The sequence below is a fragment of the Toxotes jaculatrix genome, chromosome 15 (genome assembly GCF_017976425.1).
Source record: "Toxotes jaculatrix isolate fToxJac2 chromosome 15, fToxJac2.pri, whole genome shotgun sequence".
Lineage (NCBI taxonomy): Eukaryota > Metazoa > Chordata > Actinopteri > Toxotidae > Toxotes > Toxotes jaculatrix.
Window position 1 is genome coordinate 15,850,726 of NC_054408.1, and position 15,021 is coordinate 15,865,746.

Below are 15,021 nucleotides of genomic sequence, written 5' to 3' on the forward strand. Positions count from 1 at the left end.
AAATATGATCAACACTGTGGGGCTGCCAAATCTTTGAGGGAATCTCTCTTATGAAAGATGTGTCCCCCTTCTTCTCTCCATATGGTCTGATTGGACTTATCTTGAGAGACTAATGGTAGTATCAAATCTAATGATAAAGCCTGTCGTGTCACATGGCTTAATGAGATTACACAGACACCAATCAATCTGACTATTAATTATTCATCCACACAGTTCATTACACCAGTGGTGTACAGACAGGATGCAGATGTGACAGTTGGAGTTGGGCAAGTTGTCACCTTGATCCTTCATACGACAAGGCTTTGGAGAAATAAGTTTATAGAGAGAGAGATAAAAATGGACAGAAATTGCTCAGATCACGGTTCCAATATCAAATAATGCAGATTTTTCTAAGAAATGCATTTTAAAAAACTGATAATAAGTATTTCTGACAGAATTTGTTAATCACAGTGGAGCACAAGATGATGTTTAAGTAGAAAACCTTACCTCACATTATAGTAACAAAATTGCAAAGCACATCTTCGTCAGTTGAAAGAAAACAATGCTTTCTAAAAGTTCTCCGCTTGGATGTTTATTTTAACCATGTGTACGCAAGACATGCTCTAGCAGTTCATGAGCATACAGTGTACAGAACAAACGGGCTTCGCTGTGACGTGTGTCAAAGCAGAAGCGTCAAATAAAACTAAGACCGATTTCTCCCAAGCTCAAATTCAACGTCAAGATCTGTACAGTTACTAGTAAGGTTAAAGAAATGTATCCGGTGCTACAACACAAGCATGAAAGCAGGAGTTCGTAGTTCCTAGCACCCCATGTGTACTTGGTACTGTGCTGGTTTGAGGTTTGAATCCCAGAAGCCGGTTTCCTGAACAACAAAACTTGAGAAACTACAGTGGTCTGAAATCCATTCGTTGTATTCAAGACTCACATGTGACCAAGGAGGGAGGGAGACCACATCTTGCTGAGCGAAGCCGTCATCATTATGATGTTAACAACCCTGTGTTGGAAATCACTCCTTTGTTTACTATTCCCTGTACAGAGGACACTCAATAGTTTAAATGCCATTCACACAACTTTTATCGATCCATTGTGGATTTTTTTTAAGGGCACGATATTTCTAATATTTCACACTCACACAATGGGGACGCTCAAATAAAATAGCAGAGGGTAACAGTGCAGTGCAGTAAATAGTAAATATGGAGTGATTTCAAACACAGCCTCTTTTTCAAAGAAAACAGTTCTCTCAAACATTCAGAACTTCAAAACAAAAACAAACAAAGTCAGTCTTTCTCAACTGAAACCATGTGAATCAAAAATTCTGTCCAAAACAGCCAATACTGAAGCAGTGTTTCAAGAAATATTTCGAGCAGCTAAAACAACGACAATGACACCAGTCGGCCTAAACACCGTCGGCCTAAACAGAGAGGTATGAGTCTTAGAGTCTGTGGAAACTTCACATTTGAAATGCAGCAGCAGTCATTCATCACAGTCCAATAGTCCAATAGCAGCCATGAGGACTAGTCTATGTGACTGAAGGAGGCTTGATGTAAAAGTGTTTGAAACTTCATGCTGATTGCATGTTAGTACAGGATACTGTTTCTGTTATTTTCTGAAGTTGAGCTGCAGGTGTGAATGAACAGCCTGCTGCCACATCACAGTGACACGCACAAACCTGAGGAAGAAAAGGTCATCAAGAGGCTAGTCCGTGTTCTCATCTGCCGATGTAATGAATATCAGTGATTGGTGTCTGTAGTGGATCACTAAATTGGAACCAAATTTGAATATCCAATTTTGTTTATTCTTGTTATTCTAATCTCTACTCAACTCCAAATGAATACTGGTGAATGGCAGAATATCTTTCACACATGGCAAAGAATACCATTCTAATAAAACCAAATAGTAAATTTGGCATTTTATGCAAAGACACTGAATATTTGAGCAAATTAAACCGTCAGCAGCTTCAATCCAACAAAATGAAATGCGAAAAAAAAAAAATATTAAAAAGGTAAAAGCAACTCCACTGAATCAGCTACAACAACTTACATGCCTTACACATATATGTTACACATACATATGTTATTTCAGTTGATTCTGTAGAGTTGATCAGATTTTTATATGGGAGTTTTTTGAATACCTAAGATTCCTTCCTCTGCTAATTGGTGTGCTGCCACATCACTTTACTAAGGGACCAAAAATAGCGTGATGAGTTCAGCGTCGCCTGGAGTGGCTCCTGTCTCTACTGTTGCTGTGCCTCCTGTATCTCCGACTGTAACGACTGTGACTCCTCTTCTCTCTGCTTTTATTGCTGCTCCTGGAGCTGCCTCTGCTGTATCTACGGTGACTATGTCTATGACTCCTCCCCCCGCTGTAACTCCTCCCACTGCTGCTCCTGCTCCTGTCTATACTTGAGCTTGTGCTCCTGCTGCTATGGCTGAGCCTCCTGCTGCCATGGTGACTGTAGCTCCTCCGGTGATGACTGGAGCTCCTCCTGTGGCGGCTGGAGCTCCTTCTCCTCCTGCTGTGGCTGTGGGAGCGCCTCCTCCTCCCCTTGCTGCGGGAGCTCCTGTCTCTGTGGGAGCGGTCCTGGTCCCTCACTCGCTCCCTGCTATGCCTGCTCCTCGCCACCTCTCCCCTCCTTCCCTCCCGGCTTTTCTTTCTGTCCTCCCCTCCTCTCCTCTCCTCCATTGCTCTGTTTTTGCCCGAAACATGGGCGTGCACACTAGATTTGGAAATTTGTTTCTCTTTGCTCTCAGCTGCCTTCACTCCGTTCACCCGCCCCAGAACCTCCAACATCACATCGGTGCTGCCAGGAACAGAGGCCTCCTCGGTCGTCACAGGCCCGGCCTGGTCCTGTGTGCCTGGAGGCTTTGTGGCTCTTCCGTTGGTCTTCTTTAACAGGTTGCAAAGCAGTCTGTCTCTGAGCTCCTTCTCCCGGCGCTGGAGCTCCAACGCTCGCTCCTTCTCCACCTCCACCCTGCGGAGCTCCTCCTCCTGCTTGCGCCGGGAGGCCTCCAGCTGCTGGAGCCGAATTAACTCCTCTTTCTGCCGAGCCTGCTCCTGCCTTTCCTGCTCCTCGCGTTCAGCCCTCTCTTTCTCCTGCTGCTGCTGCTTCAGGGCCTGAGGAGGAGAAGGACACAAAGTAGGTGAAGATAAGAGAAACAAAAAAAGAGATTTATCACACTTTCTTTTGTACAAGTGTAAAATTACAGTTCCCAAATACTTCTATACTAAACCCACTGCCTGAAATCCAGGTCAGTCACGAGGAAACACTGCTGAGGCTCACTTTTGACCAATTTGAAACACTATAGTGACGTCAAATTAATTTTCTGCAAAGCACACAAAATCTTTATTGATCAATATTCAATAAAAAGCATTCAATAAAATGAACATGTTAAATTTCTGAACAAAAACTGCAACGTAAAAACAAGTTGTAGTTTTACAGGAGCTAATATCAATGTTCTCATTTAACTCTCAGCAAGATTCACATGAACATTCACATTTCCAAAAACGTTAAAATATTTCTTTAAATATGAACCCAAATATCAATTACCTTCTCAGAAAACACACACTCTAAGGAAGTCGTACTTACTGTATTTTTTCAACTTTATTTACTGTATTCTTTGGTGTTGAATATGAATGAAGCTTGTGACGTTTTAAAAAGTGAAGCTTAACTTACCCTTCTTTCGTGAGGGTATTAAAGGGTATCACATTTACCTTGGCCCTGGCCAACAGCTCAGCAATGAGCCGTATAGATTCCAGGTTGCGCTGAGCCAGCAGCAGCCTCCTCTCCTCCATTGCAATCTTCATCTGCAGCTTCTTCTGCTCCTCCTCCTGCTGTCGCCTCACCCTTTTCAGGTTCTTCCTTTGCTCTTTCTCCCGAAGCTTCTGCTCTCGCTTCCGCAGCCTCTCCTCTTTCCTCCTCTCCTTCTCCTCCTCTTCCTGCTCTTTCTGTTTCCTGAAAAGGGGTTAGTTTGACATCTGTGAATATCTTTTGGCAAGATATGTACTGTTTTATTCTTACACAAAAATGCATTATGACTTTTCTCAGTACTGAGTAGAGTTCTGAATCATTTCAACTCCAACAACAGTATTTTCCTCTAAGAAAAAAAAAAAAGAACAAGCACTTTATAGTGAGACACACTGTTAATGTCTGAGAAAAACTGGGACAAAACTGCTAAAGCAACAGCTACATTTTATTGTGTTAAAACTGGGAAGGAAACATCATAATGTTTTGTTAAACTTTGCTCTGGTATTTTGGGGCTAGAGTCCAGAATCTTATCATTTTTACTTTGGATAATTTTATCTGAGAGCTGAAGTCGTTATGTTAAACCTATATATTGTTCACAACACTTTACTCTAGGTCACTTCTTGGTGTTGACCAATTTTGAGTTATTCCCATAAAATATGGGAAAGCGTGTAATACAATAAAAACAGGTTGAAGGTCACCACCCTGTTTCACACAATATTCTGAGGTTCCTTTGCGTTATAAACAACTTTCCATTGCTCTTTTGTCTTCTTTCCTACCTCTCCTCCTCCTTACGACGCTCTTCCTCTTCCTTTTCCCGCCGTTTCTGCTCCTCTCTCTGCCTCTCCAGCTCCTGCAACTTCATCCTCTCCAGGCTCCTCCTCTTCAGAGCTGATTCACTCAGGTGCTTGCTGGTGTCAAAGGTCACCTTGAGAAAAAAACAAAAACACACAGAAACAAAGAATTTTTTTATGTTGTGCATAGTACAAGATCATCTTTTTTTTTTTCTTTTTTTTTTAGAAGAATCTCTCTTTAAAAAAACTCAGTGTTTGCTTAACTATTAACTTGTATTATTGTTTTAATGAATCTGTCATATCCTTTTGTATTGTGGTGTGGTAATTCCAGCCTGTCCAGTAAAACCAAACTCATCACTCTTGTCAGTGACAGTGAAGAGTAAAATGACTTCAGTAAGTCAGATCCAGCTCTCTCCCAACAAATTGATTCTCTAGAAGGTTTAAGCTATTTTGCAGATCAGCCCTTCCAGTGAAGAACAAATGGTAGAAAATGTTAATTACAGCAGCATAATATTGATATTGCAGTCCACAGTATATCATTTTATAATGTAATGATAGTGGCAGTTGATTACCAAAGTGCCTTGGGTAAAACTGGCTCAGTACAATGCTGATCAGGCTGGGTTATGTCATACGCATGTGAGAAAAACCCCCTCATGTTCAGGCAAGACCTGCTGAAATTCTTAGATGCCTTCTCATACAGACCCAACTTAGAAAATCTTATTTTGTTTCTCATTTCTTTTATACAAACCCTCCTTTGCCTTTTCAACCCTAATTTAGATTTGACAGTGAGGCTTTATTCCGTGGATTAAGAGACCTTGCTCTCCTCTACCCTCATTACTTTGGAAGTAATGACGATGCAGATTTGATTCTCATTCCACTAAAAGGTCTTAAAGCTGCTCCGTGACTCTGAACAAAACAATCTCCTTACAGAATTTCAGCAGTTGTAATTCACTGGTGGCCCCCACACACAAAACAGAGGCATGCAGATCTCTGATACACCCATAATGATCATTCAGACCAAAAATGTGTTAAGAAAACTGCAAAGGCCTGCACGGGCCCATGAGTTTTTGGGCTGATCAGATGCAAACACTGCATAGAGGTTTGTGACACTATGAGGACCAATTTTACAACTGTGGACAATCAGGGACAAACATTTCATCTCCTTCTTCACAACTGTGATTTACTGAGTAGAAATACATTGTTGTTGTTACAGAGTAATCTCCCAGGAATGTGTGTACAAGTGTTTGTTTGGCCAGTGGCACACTGATGACTGGGTCATGACAGAATTTGAGCCATTTGACTGTTTGACTGTGTACACCTTAACGACGTGTTAAACTCTTGAGTTTTCTCAACACTCCTTTAAAGTTCGAGCTGATCCATTTCTGTTTCTAGAAGACAGTCAGTACCTTGATGTTGCAAGCCACTGCCTTTCCATCATCTCCTCTGAGCATCAGCTTCATGCCGCGCAGAGTGTCCATGGCCTTGGTGAAGCCACAATATTCCTGGTACTGGACATAAGCCTCAAAGTTCAAATGGCCCCCAAAGCTGAACGTGCTGAAGTTTTTGTCCAGCATTTCCTCTCTGTATGGGTCCAGCATGGGGATGTCAACATTTCGCACCTACAATATAAAAAGTGGAATATTGACAAAATCAAATATACTGTTATCTTTGGTAATCTAACAACATGATTTGCAAGATATTTAGTGATTTTGGACATTTTCTTGCAATATTTAATTTAATTTTACTTTGTAAACATAAGTGTTCTAATAATTTAAGAAAATTCTGTCACTAAAATGTAACAAATAAAATCTCAGCAGAAACATGTACCACCTTGCCAAATGTCTGAAAGACAGCAATGAGAACCTCTTCCGAGGGCCGGTCTGGGTACACGCTGTCCTTCTGGCTGAACCAGCGGCAAGGAAGCCCCTCCAGGTGGATAGTGTCAGGTCTCTCTCCTGGCAGTGTCTCATTCATGTCCTTGGCATCGCGAAAAAATGAGTCCCAGTCGTGACGTGTAGGGAAGTCCACCTTATTCTCTACTGCACGAACCTGAGAAAAGAGAAGGAGAGAAGCACTGTTGTACACTCAGGCGCCAGTTTATTAGGGAAACTTAGCTAATTGTAATGCTAAATCTAATTTGCCAGTTACATATTGTGTAACAAATTAACTGCACCACAAACTACAGCCTCCAAAATTACCAAAGAGGTACCCATTACGGACGATGCAATCAGCAACATAACCTGAAAAGTTTCACCACGAGATATGCGGCCCACTATAACGTCAGCTTTACCTTCAGTACATCAGTAAATCCACTGAGTTTGATGCTTTTCCCATCCAGACGGCCCAGCAGGCTCTTGACCACCGTCTTGTTTTCCACCTCTCCCTCAAAGCGGATAAAGTCCATGGTGCTCTTAGAGATTCGCAGGGCTGAAAACTGCTCTGGAGCTACCATGGCCTTTACCCTCTCCATTACCTCCCAGTTGGAGATGCTCTTGCCTGGCAGCTTGAGCTGGGGCAGTGCCACACTGATGGTCATTTTGGCAATGGGCTTAAGGTACAGGCTGTATTCAGCTGAGAGGCATACTGCCTCTGTAGTATCATGGACGATGGTGGTCATTGTTGCAGATAGACAGGGAAGCTGCAGGAAATTTGGAAAGAGGGTAGCCTGTTAGCACATGTTTTCTGAACTTGAAATAATCCTGAATTAGCAACTTTAGTGCTTTCAAGTTCCAATATATTAAAATTTTGCTGAGCTATTCTGTGAAGAGATGTCCATGCAAGACTCCAATATCTGATTCTGTAATGTGCTGCATTACTGAAAACGAATTAAAATATATATTTTTTAAATCTAAATATAGACCGACAGATTTCTTTCTGATATTTGACTTTAGCTAGAACTTTCTTTTTCCAAACCTTTAAGCTTTACACAACTAAGTTAGCTAGATCAACGTCACTGGCCCTCAATTTACTACGTTATAACAGGATATCATTAGGTACTAAAACGCTAACACGGTTATCAAGGCTTTTTGTTGTTTATATTGACCATCTGTTACTACACGCTACCGAGTGTGTTGACTTGTCGTTATGCTAGCTAGCTACTGTTTGAAGGGTGATAAAGTCAAGGGCCGTTTAATGAAATAAATAATGTTAATAATTCGCCATACTAAACAAAACGTTAAGAAAACGTGCAGTGTTTTGGTTAATACTAACAGATAATGTGAGGGTTATTTCCAGCTAGTTGCAGGCTAGTTAGCTTGAAGTGCTATGTAACTCCATCGGCTTTTAAACAATGCCCGACTCCTTTTACATGATGTTATACTAACACCAGGCATCATAACAAATTGAACCAACACCTACCTAACAGAAGTTAGCCTCCTGATAAAAAAAAAATTGACAGACGTATTATATTAATTCGTAGAGAGCCAAACAGTGCCGGAAAAATAGTGGAAAAAACACCAACTACATGCCACTTCCGCATGCTATGAACTTTGACCTTAAAAGCAGCAGCATTGTGGTGGCGTTGTTTCACAACAGGGACACCATGTGGAACAAAAGTGCACAGTAAAAAATAGGAAAAAAGAAAAAAAAAAAAAGAAATTTCTTACTCTCATTCTTCTTATTAATACTATTAGCAGTTATATCATTATTATCTGCACCGTAAATTTACGTTTGATTGTTTTACCACACTGAATCAAAATGTGATGAGGTTTTCTGCTACTGATCAACAGAAAACGTGTGTGAAAAGGATTTCTATAAAGTCTACATTTATTTGAAATAAACGTTTGCATAATTATTCTTCCCCTTTCTTTGATATGACACACCAAAAGCATCAGATGAGCTTGACGTTAGATGTAGAGTCACATGACTGGGTAAATGAAAATAATCTGTGTAGTCAAGGGGTTTTGTTTGATTAAATTTGCCTCCCCAAGTATTCTGTGCTTAATATTATATTATTATATTAACAATTAATTTAGATCACTTCAAACATTGTATTGCATCACTATGACATTAAATTCTGTTGATTATTATTTTTTAAAAAGTCAAAATAAATGTGCTTTGCTTCAGTGTTGTAAAACAACAGGAAAATCTCAGTTGGCGGTTAAATACTTTCCTTAGGCACTAAACATCACGAGACAAAAGAACATTCAACAGTGCACATTTGTTACAAACTTAATGACTGTTTGGCGCTGTTAGTCACAAGTTGCGCCTTTTATCAATGTCATCATCACTGTGGTGACTATCTGGGGTGAGAGTGAGAGATGCAGATAGATTGGACATGGATTAGTCCAACAGTGAAGGCTCCAGGCAAAAATGCTGGCACAGTTTCCCTGAAAAGATGGCAGAGGAATTTACATAATAGGCATTACTCCCTTCACTGTGTATGTAGGTCAGTAGCTGCAGTCAAACAGCCTCTCTGCTCCATCCAGATCAGCAGTCATCAAACAGATAGCCTGCCTAAGGCAACTCTGGAGTCCACAGGCAAGGAAAAATCCCCTCAGTGACCTCTATAAATCTTTTTTGACTAGTAAATGAGGGCAAAAAACAGAGATCAGAGAACATCTAAAGAGCAGACTCTAACTCTAGAGTGTTTACATTTACACAAGCGACACCTTTGTGGTATGTAATGGCCGTTTATATGTAATCCTGTTTTTATATGGTTGATTTTCTTTCTGGCATACATGAAGCAGAGAACAGGCCCAGACACGGAGCTAAGAGAGCATCAGTGCCACAAGAGGATTGTGAGAGCTGTAGTTATCTATCCAGTCACAGGCGCTGAGTACATTGACTGGAAAAGTACTATATCCCTCTTACACATGTGATGGCTTATGAATATCAACATCCTTTGCTTTCTGTATTTATGCTTCTTATCCTCAGTGGCATAGGAAGGATAACAGGCTCAACTACATGGCTAATAGAAAAAAAAAGTCAAAACTACTTGTCCTCTGTCACTTCTTATCATACAGAATATACAGATGAAACTTGAAAGATCTGATACCTGCAGTTTAAATTGTTGTAAATTTGCATTACATGTTATGTTTTAAGTCCTGACAACATTTTGACCCAAACTAGACCAGTTGTGGTCTTAAAGGTCAGTTCAGATCACTCAGTCACATCTTGAAAAGACACTGTCCTTGTAACAATAGAAGTACACGCACACACACACACACACACACACACGACAGGTGCAGAATGAGGGCTGGCTGTGAATATATTGGGTCCAGTGTTACATGGGCAGCTTGTGGACAGGAAGCTGTGGATATGCTGTAAACGCTGGACTGAAGCTGGCACAGAGGGTCATCAGATCATCAATTATTCAGCACGACCAGACAAGGACAATCCCTTGGTGTCAGCAGGAATGGCAGATGAAACAGCATGCTTCTTTTGAGGCTTTAGTGCTTTCTGGTTGGATGTCACACCAGCATTCATGATGTCTGAATTGCTATTCTTAAAATAATCATTCATTAATAGAGAATATCAGTATCAGCCCTATCTACTACCATCTGAGCATTATTTTTAACTGAAGAGAGCACTGAGTTGAGATTAATGCAAATAATTATTGCTTTATCATATTTAAGGATGAGACACGAAGAAAAAGATGATGGTTTCCACACCACATAATAACTTCACAGTATTTCACAAAGAAGACAGACACAATGACTTACAGTTTTAAAAATTAACAGTGCGCAAGCATTTACATTTCCCCTATTCATGCAGCTGAAAAAGTGATGTCAAAGTACATCTGTGTAATACATTTCTACATCAAAAGTGTCTAACATATAATTACATGAAGCCCTGTGATTTGAGTACAAATGCTACAAAGGGAACATTCATGAAATCTGGGATGTGTTATTGAGAAGGTAACGTTCACATATTTGGGAAAACTGTCAAAAAGTCCATGTGCTCCTCAGCTCCTCAACATACAGCATATTCTGATCTAGATGCTTTTTCTTATTCACTGATGACACATGATGATTAATGAGCAAATGATTGTACATGCACAGTCAGACCAATACATGGGGACAATGCAGACTTTATATTCAACACCACATGATGCAGTTTTTTTTGATTGCATATTTACTGTAAAACGAATCAGTGTCATGCTGGGGGTCTGTGTTGATGGCTGACTAGACCATAACGTGAACTGATTCTCATTTACATTATGTATCTGTTCCTTAGGGGATTGTTCGACTCTAATTTCTGCATGAAATAGTGAATCTGTGCAATTATTTAGAATCATTTTTGGAATGATATAGACAAAGATATATAGAATTTAATATCTGAAAAACACTGTAAAACACGGCAACTGACCTTCAGAGACCCATTTCACTGAAACTCTCCCACAAAGAAGCAATGTCACAATAAGTGAACCAGGCTCAGAGGATGTGAGGTACATTATGGTCAGTATAAAAACATATAGAAACATTGTCAGCGTCCCCTATGCTTCCTCCTTTGAAACGGTTGTACTGTGTAAGTGATCACTGTCTTTATATAAGCAACTGGATCTGACTAAAGCCATGACAGCCTGGAAATATGTGAAAGGTGTCTCATTTGTACTTGCAGTAGATTATACATCTAAAAATTAACATGTAAGTATGAACTGTGACCAAAAACAGCTGTCATGGTTTTAGTTTAAGCCGCTTCCTCCCATTATCACCTACCATCTTCTTCAAAGTGACAAGTGCAAACATGATGACTGTACATGGCTGTTTGGACAGACAAGAATTCTGTGGTTACTTCATACTGAATATTAAAATTTGCTACTTGAATATTTAGAAAAAAAAAAGATGCATTCACATTACAGGAAAATCCTACAAAAATTCAGCACCATCCAATCAAATGGAGGTTGAAATATAGAAAATGAGTTGTAGAAATATATTACTTTACTCCGCAAACAAAAACGTGATAACCGTGGGTAATCAAACCAAGTGCTATTGTCAAATCCCTCACCACTGAGAGTCCAAACTAAAGTGAAAACCCAATACAATCCTTGCTGCTGAACATTATTCGAACGTAAGGTATTAAACTAAAAAAATCTGGTGTAATATTTGCTACCTGCTCTGAAACAGAGCCTAAAGAAATATAGAAAAATCCACCAACACAAAAATCAAGTTCAAAAGCAATTCACAGAGCAGTAGATCAGTTTTCAATCAATCAACTGTTGTTACGAAACAAAAAAAAAGGAAAAATTCTATGTGAACAGTCTCTTCCAGTTAGTGGTCAACATAAGTCTAACAACTGCAGTAAGAACAAAAATAAGTTAGATTTTGTGGTTATTTATTTAAAATCCTATAATAATAAAACTTTAAAAACGGCTCCACACTATATATTAGGATGTGTACCATTAATTTTGGTCATAAAAATGTCTGACCTGTCAGCTTATAAAGGTGAGTAAACCTTATCCTGTAAATCAAAACATGTCAAACTGGTTTAAATATCTATATAGCTGGTCCGGGCTGGTGTAAATTCATCCAAACAGATTGGACAGTGGTCGGGTTCGGAGAGGACTGCTGGGGAGCTCCTCTCCTCTTCCCACCTCTCCTGTGTCCCTAAACGAAGCGCTGTGGATGATCTGGGCTCGGTGGCGCCCTCGGTGCAGCCGGGCGTTCAGCCTGCTCAGAGACGACTTTCTCTGCATGCCCCCTTTGGTCTTCCCGGTCCCGACTGCCTCCTCTGCTGCCTCAGCTGGTGGGTTCAGTAACCGCAGTGGGTTCAGGTTGCCCTGGAGGACTCTGGGAAACCTCCAGCCACGCCCTCCTCCCCCACTGCTGCCGTTAGTGTTTTCGCTGTCTGACTCAGGACCTGGTGAGGTGACCACTCCCTCCTCCTGCAGGTCAGCAGCCAGCGGTGGGGGGAGGTACTGGATGGCCCGCCTCCCGCTGTAGTCTCGAGCCTCAGGGTCTGCCTCCCAGTCTGACAGCAATACACGAACCACCTGTCAATCACAGGGAAAATTCAGATACTGAAACACAAAATACATCCCATTTAGGGAGGCATTTCATGCTTTCCTTGGGCTGTGTTTGGATCAAGATAATAGTAAGAGAAAAAAGTGAAAAAAAAAACTGCTGATACAAATTAAGTTAGTTCTAGATCATTTACTATGTTTTGAAGAAGACCTCTAATGATCGTAGCTAGAGCAGGCAGAGTGTAAGTAATTATTTGATGCTTCACTGAGCAGATGTAACACATGACACCCCTCTACTACCGCTGTCACAGCAACCCACCTGTGTGTGTCCATGCATGGCTGCCAGGTGTAGTGGTGTGTATCCAGCGCTTGATCTAACATTTACATTCACAGGTATAGCATTCTCCTTGGCGAAGGCCAGAAGCTGGGAGAGCAGCTCAGCTTTGCCTTGCTTGGCCGCCCAGTGGAGGCAGGTAAAGCCAGTCACAAAGTCTTTCTTGATCACCAGGCTGGGTTCGACAGCTAGCAGGGGCTGCAGACTTTCCCACAGGCCGTCAGAGGCGCACAGCATCCACTCGTGCTCTAGCGGGTCCAGGGTCACTGAGGCACAGTCCTCATCAGTGGCTGAGGAGAGGAGTGATGCCGAATCGCCATCACTCCTCACTGAGTCCCGGAGGCGTGAGCCGCGGTTGATCAGAGACCTCCGAACCTGCAGAAGAAAGAAGAGCAAACTTTACATCCATTGTTTTATGTCACACCAGATACTGTGGCAGTTCTTCAGAAAAGTCATTTACAATACCCTGCTGCAAGAGCTACGGCAAGCTAGGTTACATCACTGTATCAAATCACTCACTTACATAAGACAGAAATCTGCAGCTGTGGAATTAAATGTCGTGCATTTATGATCACACACAAAATGTTTCCCATCAGCGGTCAAAGGCTGTGCTCTTGGCCTCGCTGCCATTTACACACAGGCAAAGGTAGAGGAGAGATTCTAACAAACTTGTTATTTGAATTAACTGCTATGCCTTGTAGAAAGAGTTGTAAAGCTGACATACTAATAATATTATGACATGTCAGAAAAAGACAGTATCCTACCTGTGGAGAACTACTCATCATCAGCTCGATGAAGTTCCTGCGACTTCCCTTGGGCGTGTTAATATCTCCGACAGGGTCCAGACCCTCCAAGGCGCTGTCTTCAGACAGGCAGCTCGTCAGCATTGCCCGCTGGGAGCCTTTGGACACCCTACGTGCCCCTCTGACCTGCTGGCTGTGAGACCATCCAGGGTGAACCTGGTCCAGTTCTGGCACTCCAATAACTGGGGCTGACTCTCGCCTCCTCCTATCCCTCAACTTCACCTCCCCTCCTCCGCCAACTGAAGGTGTCCCTGTGTTGGCCTTATTCTGGGAAGGAGTTGCAGGTTGCTCATTGCCATTTGACAGTTTGTCATTGTCCAGGCCTGCACCAGGTGGGATAGGTACTCCTGTGAAACCATTGAACATGTTTTTGTCACGGTCATTCAGCTCAAATACGGATTGTTTACATGTTGTAGAAGTGAATAGTTTGTTACATAATCTAAACCCAAACTCCACTGTATCCTGCCCAGGTATGCATGAGTATAGGGTTGTTATTTATCTTTGTGTTAAATATCTTAATCACGGGAGTTTAGAGAACAATTACTAAATCCTGGTCCTTGAGTGTGTTAATCAGCTGGTTTTAAAACCTAACCAGATTTGTAAATAAGCGGACGTAAAGATACACAAATATAAATATAACCTTGGTAAGGAGCGTACAGACATGCATTAGCTAACTTAGTGACATAAACAAACAAATCAAGGAGAAAACAAGCGGACAATATAAAATAAGACTAACACAATGGGTGCATCTCCCTCACCTGTTTGGTCTCCGTTGTCAGGGTTGCCGTTGACACCGTTGACCAGTGTCTCCTGGATATTGCCGTTGCACTCCGCCTGATTGTAGCCGTCTGCGTCCGTACACATCACCGACTCCGCGCTGCCTTCAGTCTTTAAACACACAAATTTCACACCGTTTTCCACCTTAACCAAACCCACGTTGTCCACGATGCGTTTCAGAACCTCGCGATCCACCCCTTTCTTCGACTGGTCATTTCCCCCCAGAACCGATAGGAAATGATCGATCAGCTCCATCTGTTGGACCCTCCCTCCTCTCTCCATCAAGAACTCCTGCACGGCTTGCTCCGTGCACTGGGACGCCATCATCATCCTGGACGGTCCAAACACAGTCCAAAGACAATTAAGCTGCACGAAAACGTTTTAAAATGACACCGTGTCCATGCTGCTGTCATTCACCGAGGTCGGTGACAACGGATGACAGCATCTTCTTCTCTGGCCTCCTCCTTTTCTCCATGGGGAAGACCAGTGTCGGGCTCCGGCAGACAGGGGTCGCACGTCCCCGAAGCAACAGAGCAAACAGCTCACAAAGGCAAAAAATCATGCTGCGTTCCCGTGCTCACCGTAAACTCGGACTTCCAGTGATTCGTACTCTGATTTTTCGAGAAAGCGGGTTTATTTTAAGTTTCGAATGAGCCACGAGGGCATGG

At 41.8% G+C, this 15,021-nt stretch overlaps 2 protein-coding genes across 2 annotated transcripts; both read right to left on the reverse strand.

Moving 5' to 3' along the window:
- Window positions 1-529: 529 nt before the first annotated feature.
- On the reverse strand, window positions 530-8,006 carry akap17a (A kinase (PRKA) anchor protein 17A). The gene is made up of 7 exons (XM_041058079.1): window positions 7,894-8,006; window positions 6,827-7,174; window positions 6,367-6,585; window positions 5,943-6,155; window positions 4,522-4,670; window positions 3,712-3,952; window positions 530-3,114 (listed from the first exon to the last, which is right to left on the reverse strand). The coding sequence occupies exons 2-7, from the start codon at window positions 7,151-7,153 to the stop codon at window positions 2,206-2,208; spliced, it is 2,058 nt and encodes a 685-aa protein (XP_040914013.1). The 5' UTR covers window positions 7,154-7,174; window positions 7,894-8,006; the 3' UTR covers window positions 530-2,205.
- A 3,938-nt stretch (window positions 8,007-11,944) lies between these two features.
- Window positions 11,945-14,683, reverse strand: sowahca (sosondowah ankyrin repeat domain family Ca). Its single transcript, XM_041057725.1, has 4 exons — window positions 14,335-14,683; window positions 13,538-13,923; window positions 12,759-13,148; window positions 11,945-12,469 (listed from the first exon to the last, which is right to left on the reverse strand). The coding sequence occupies exons 1-4, from the start codon at window positions 14,681-14,683 to the stop codon at window positions 12,002-12,004; spliced, it is 1,593 nt and encodes a 530-aa protein (XP_040913659.1). The 3' UTR covers window positions 11,945-12,001.
- Between the last annotated feature and the right edge of the window lie 338 nt (window positions 14,684-15,021).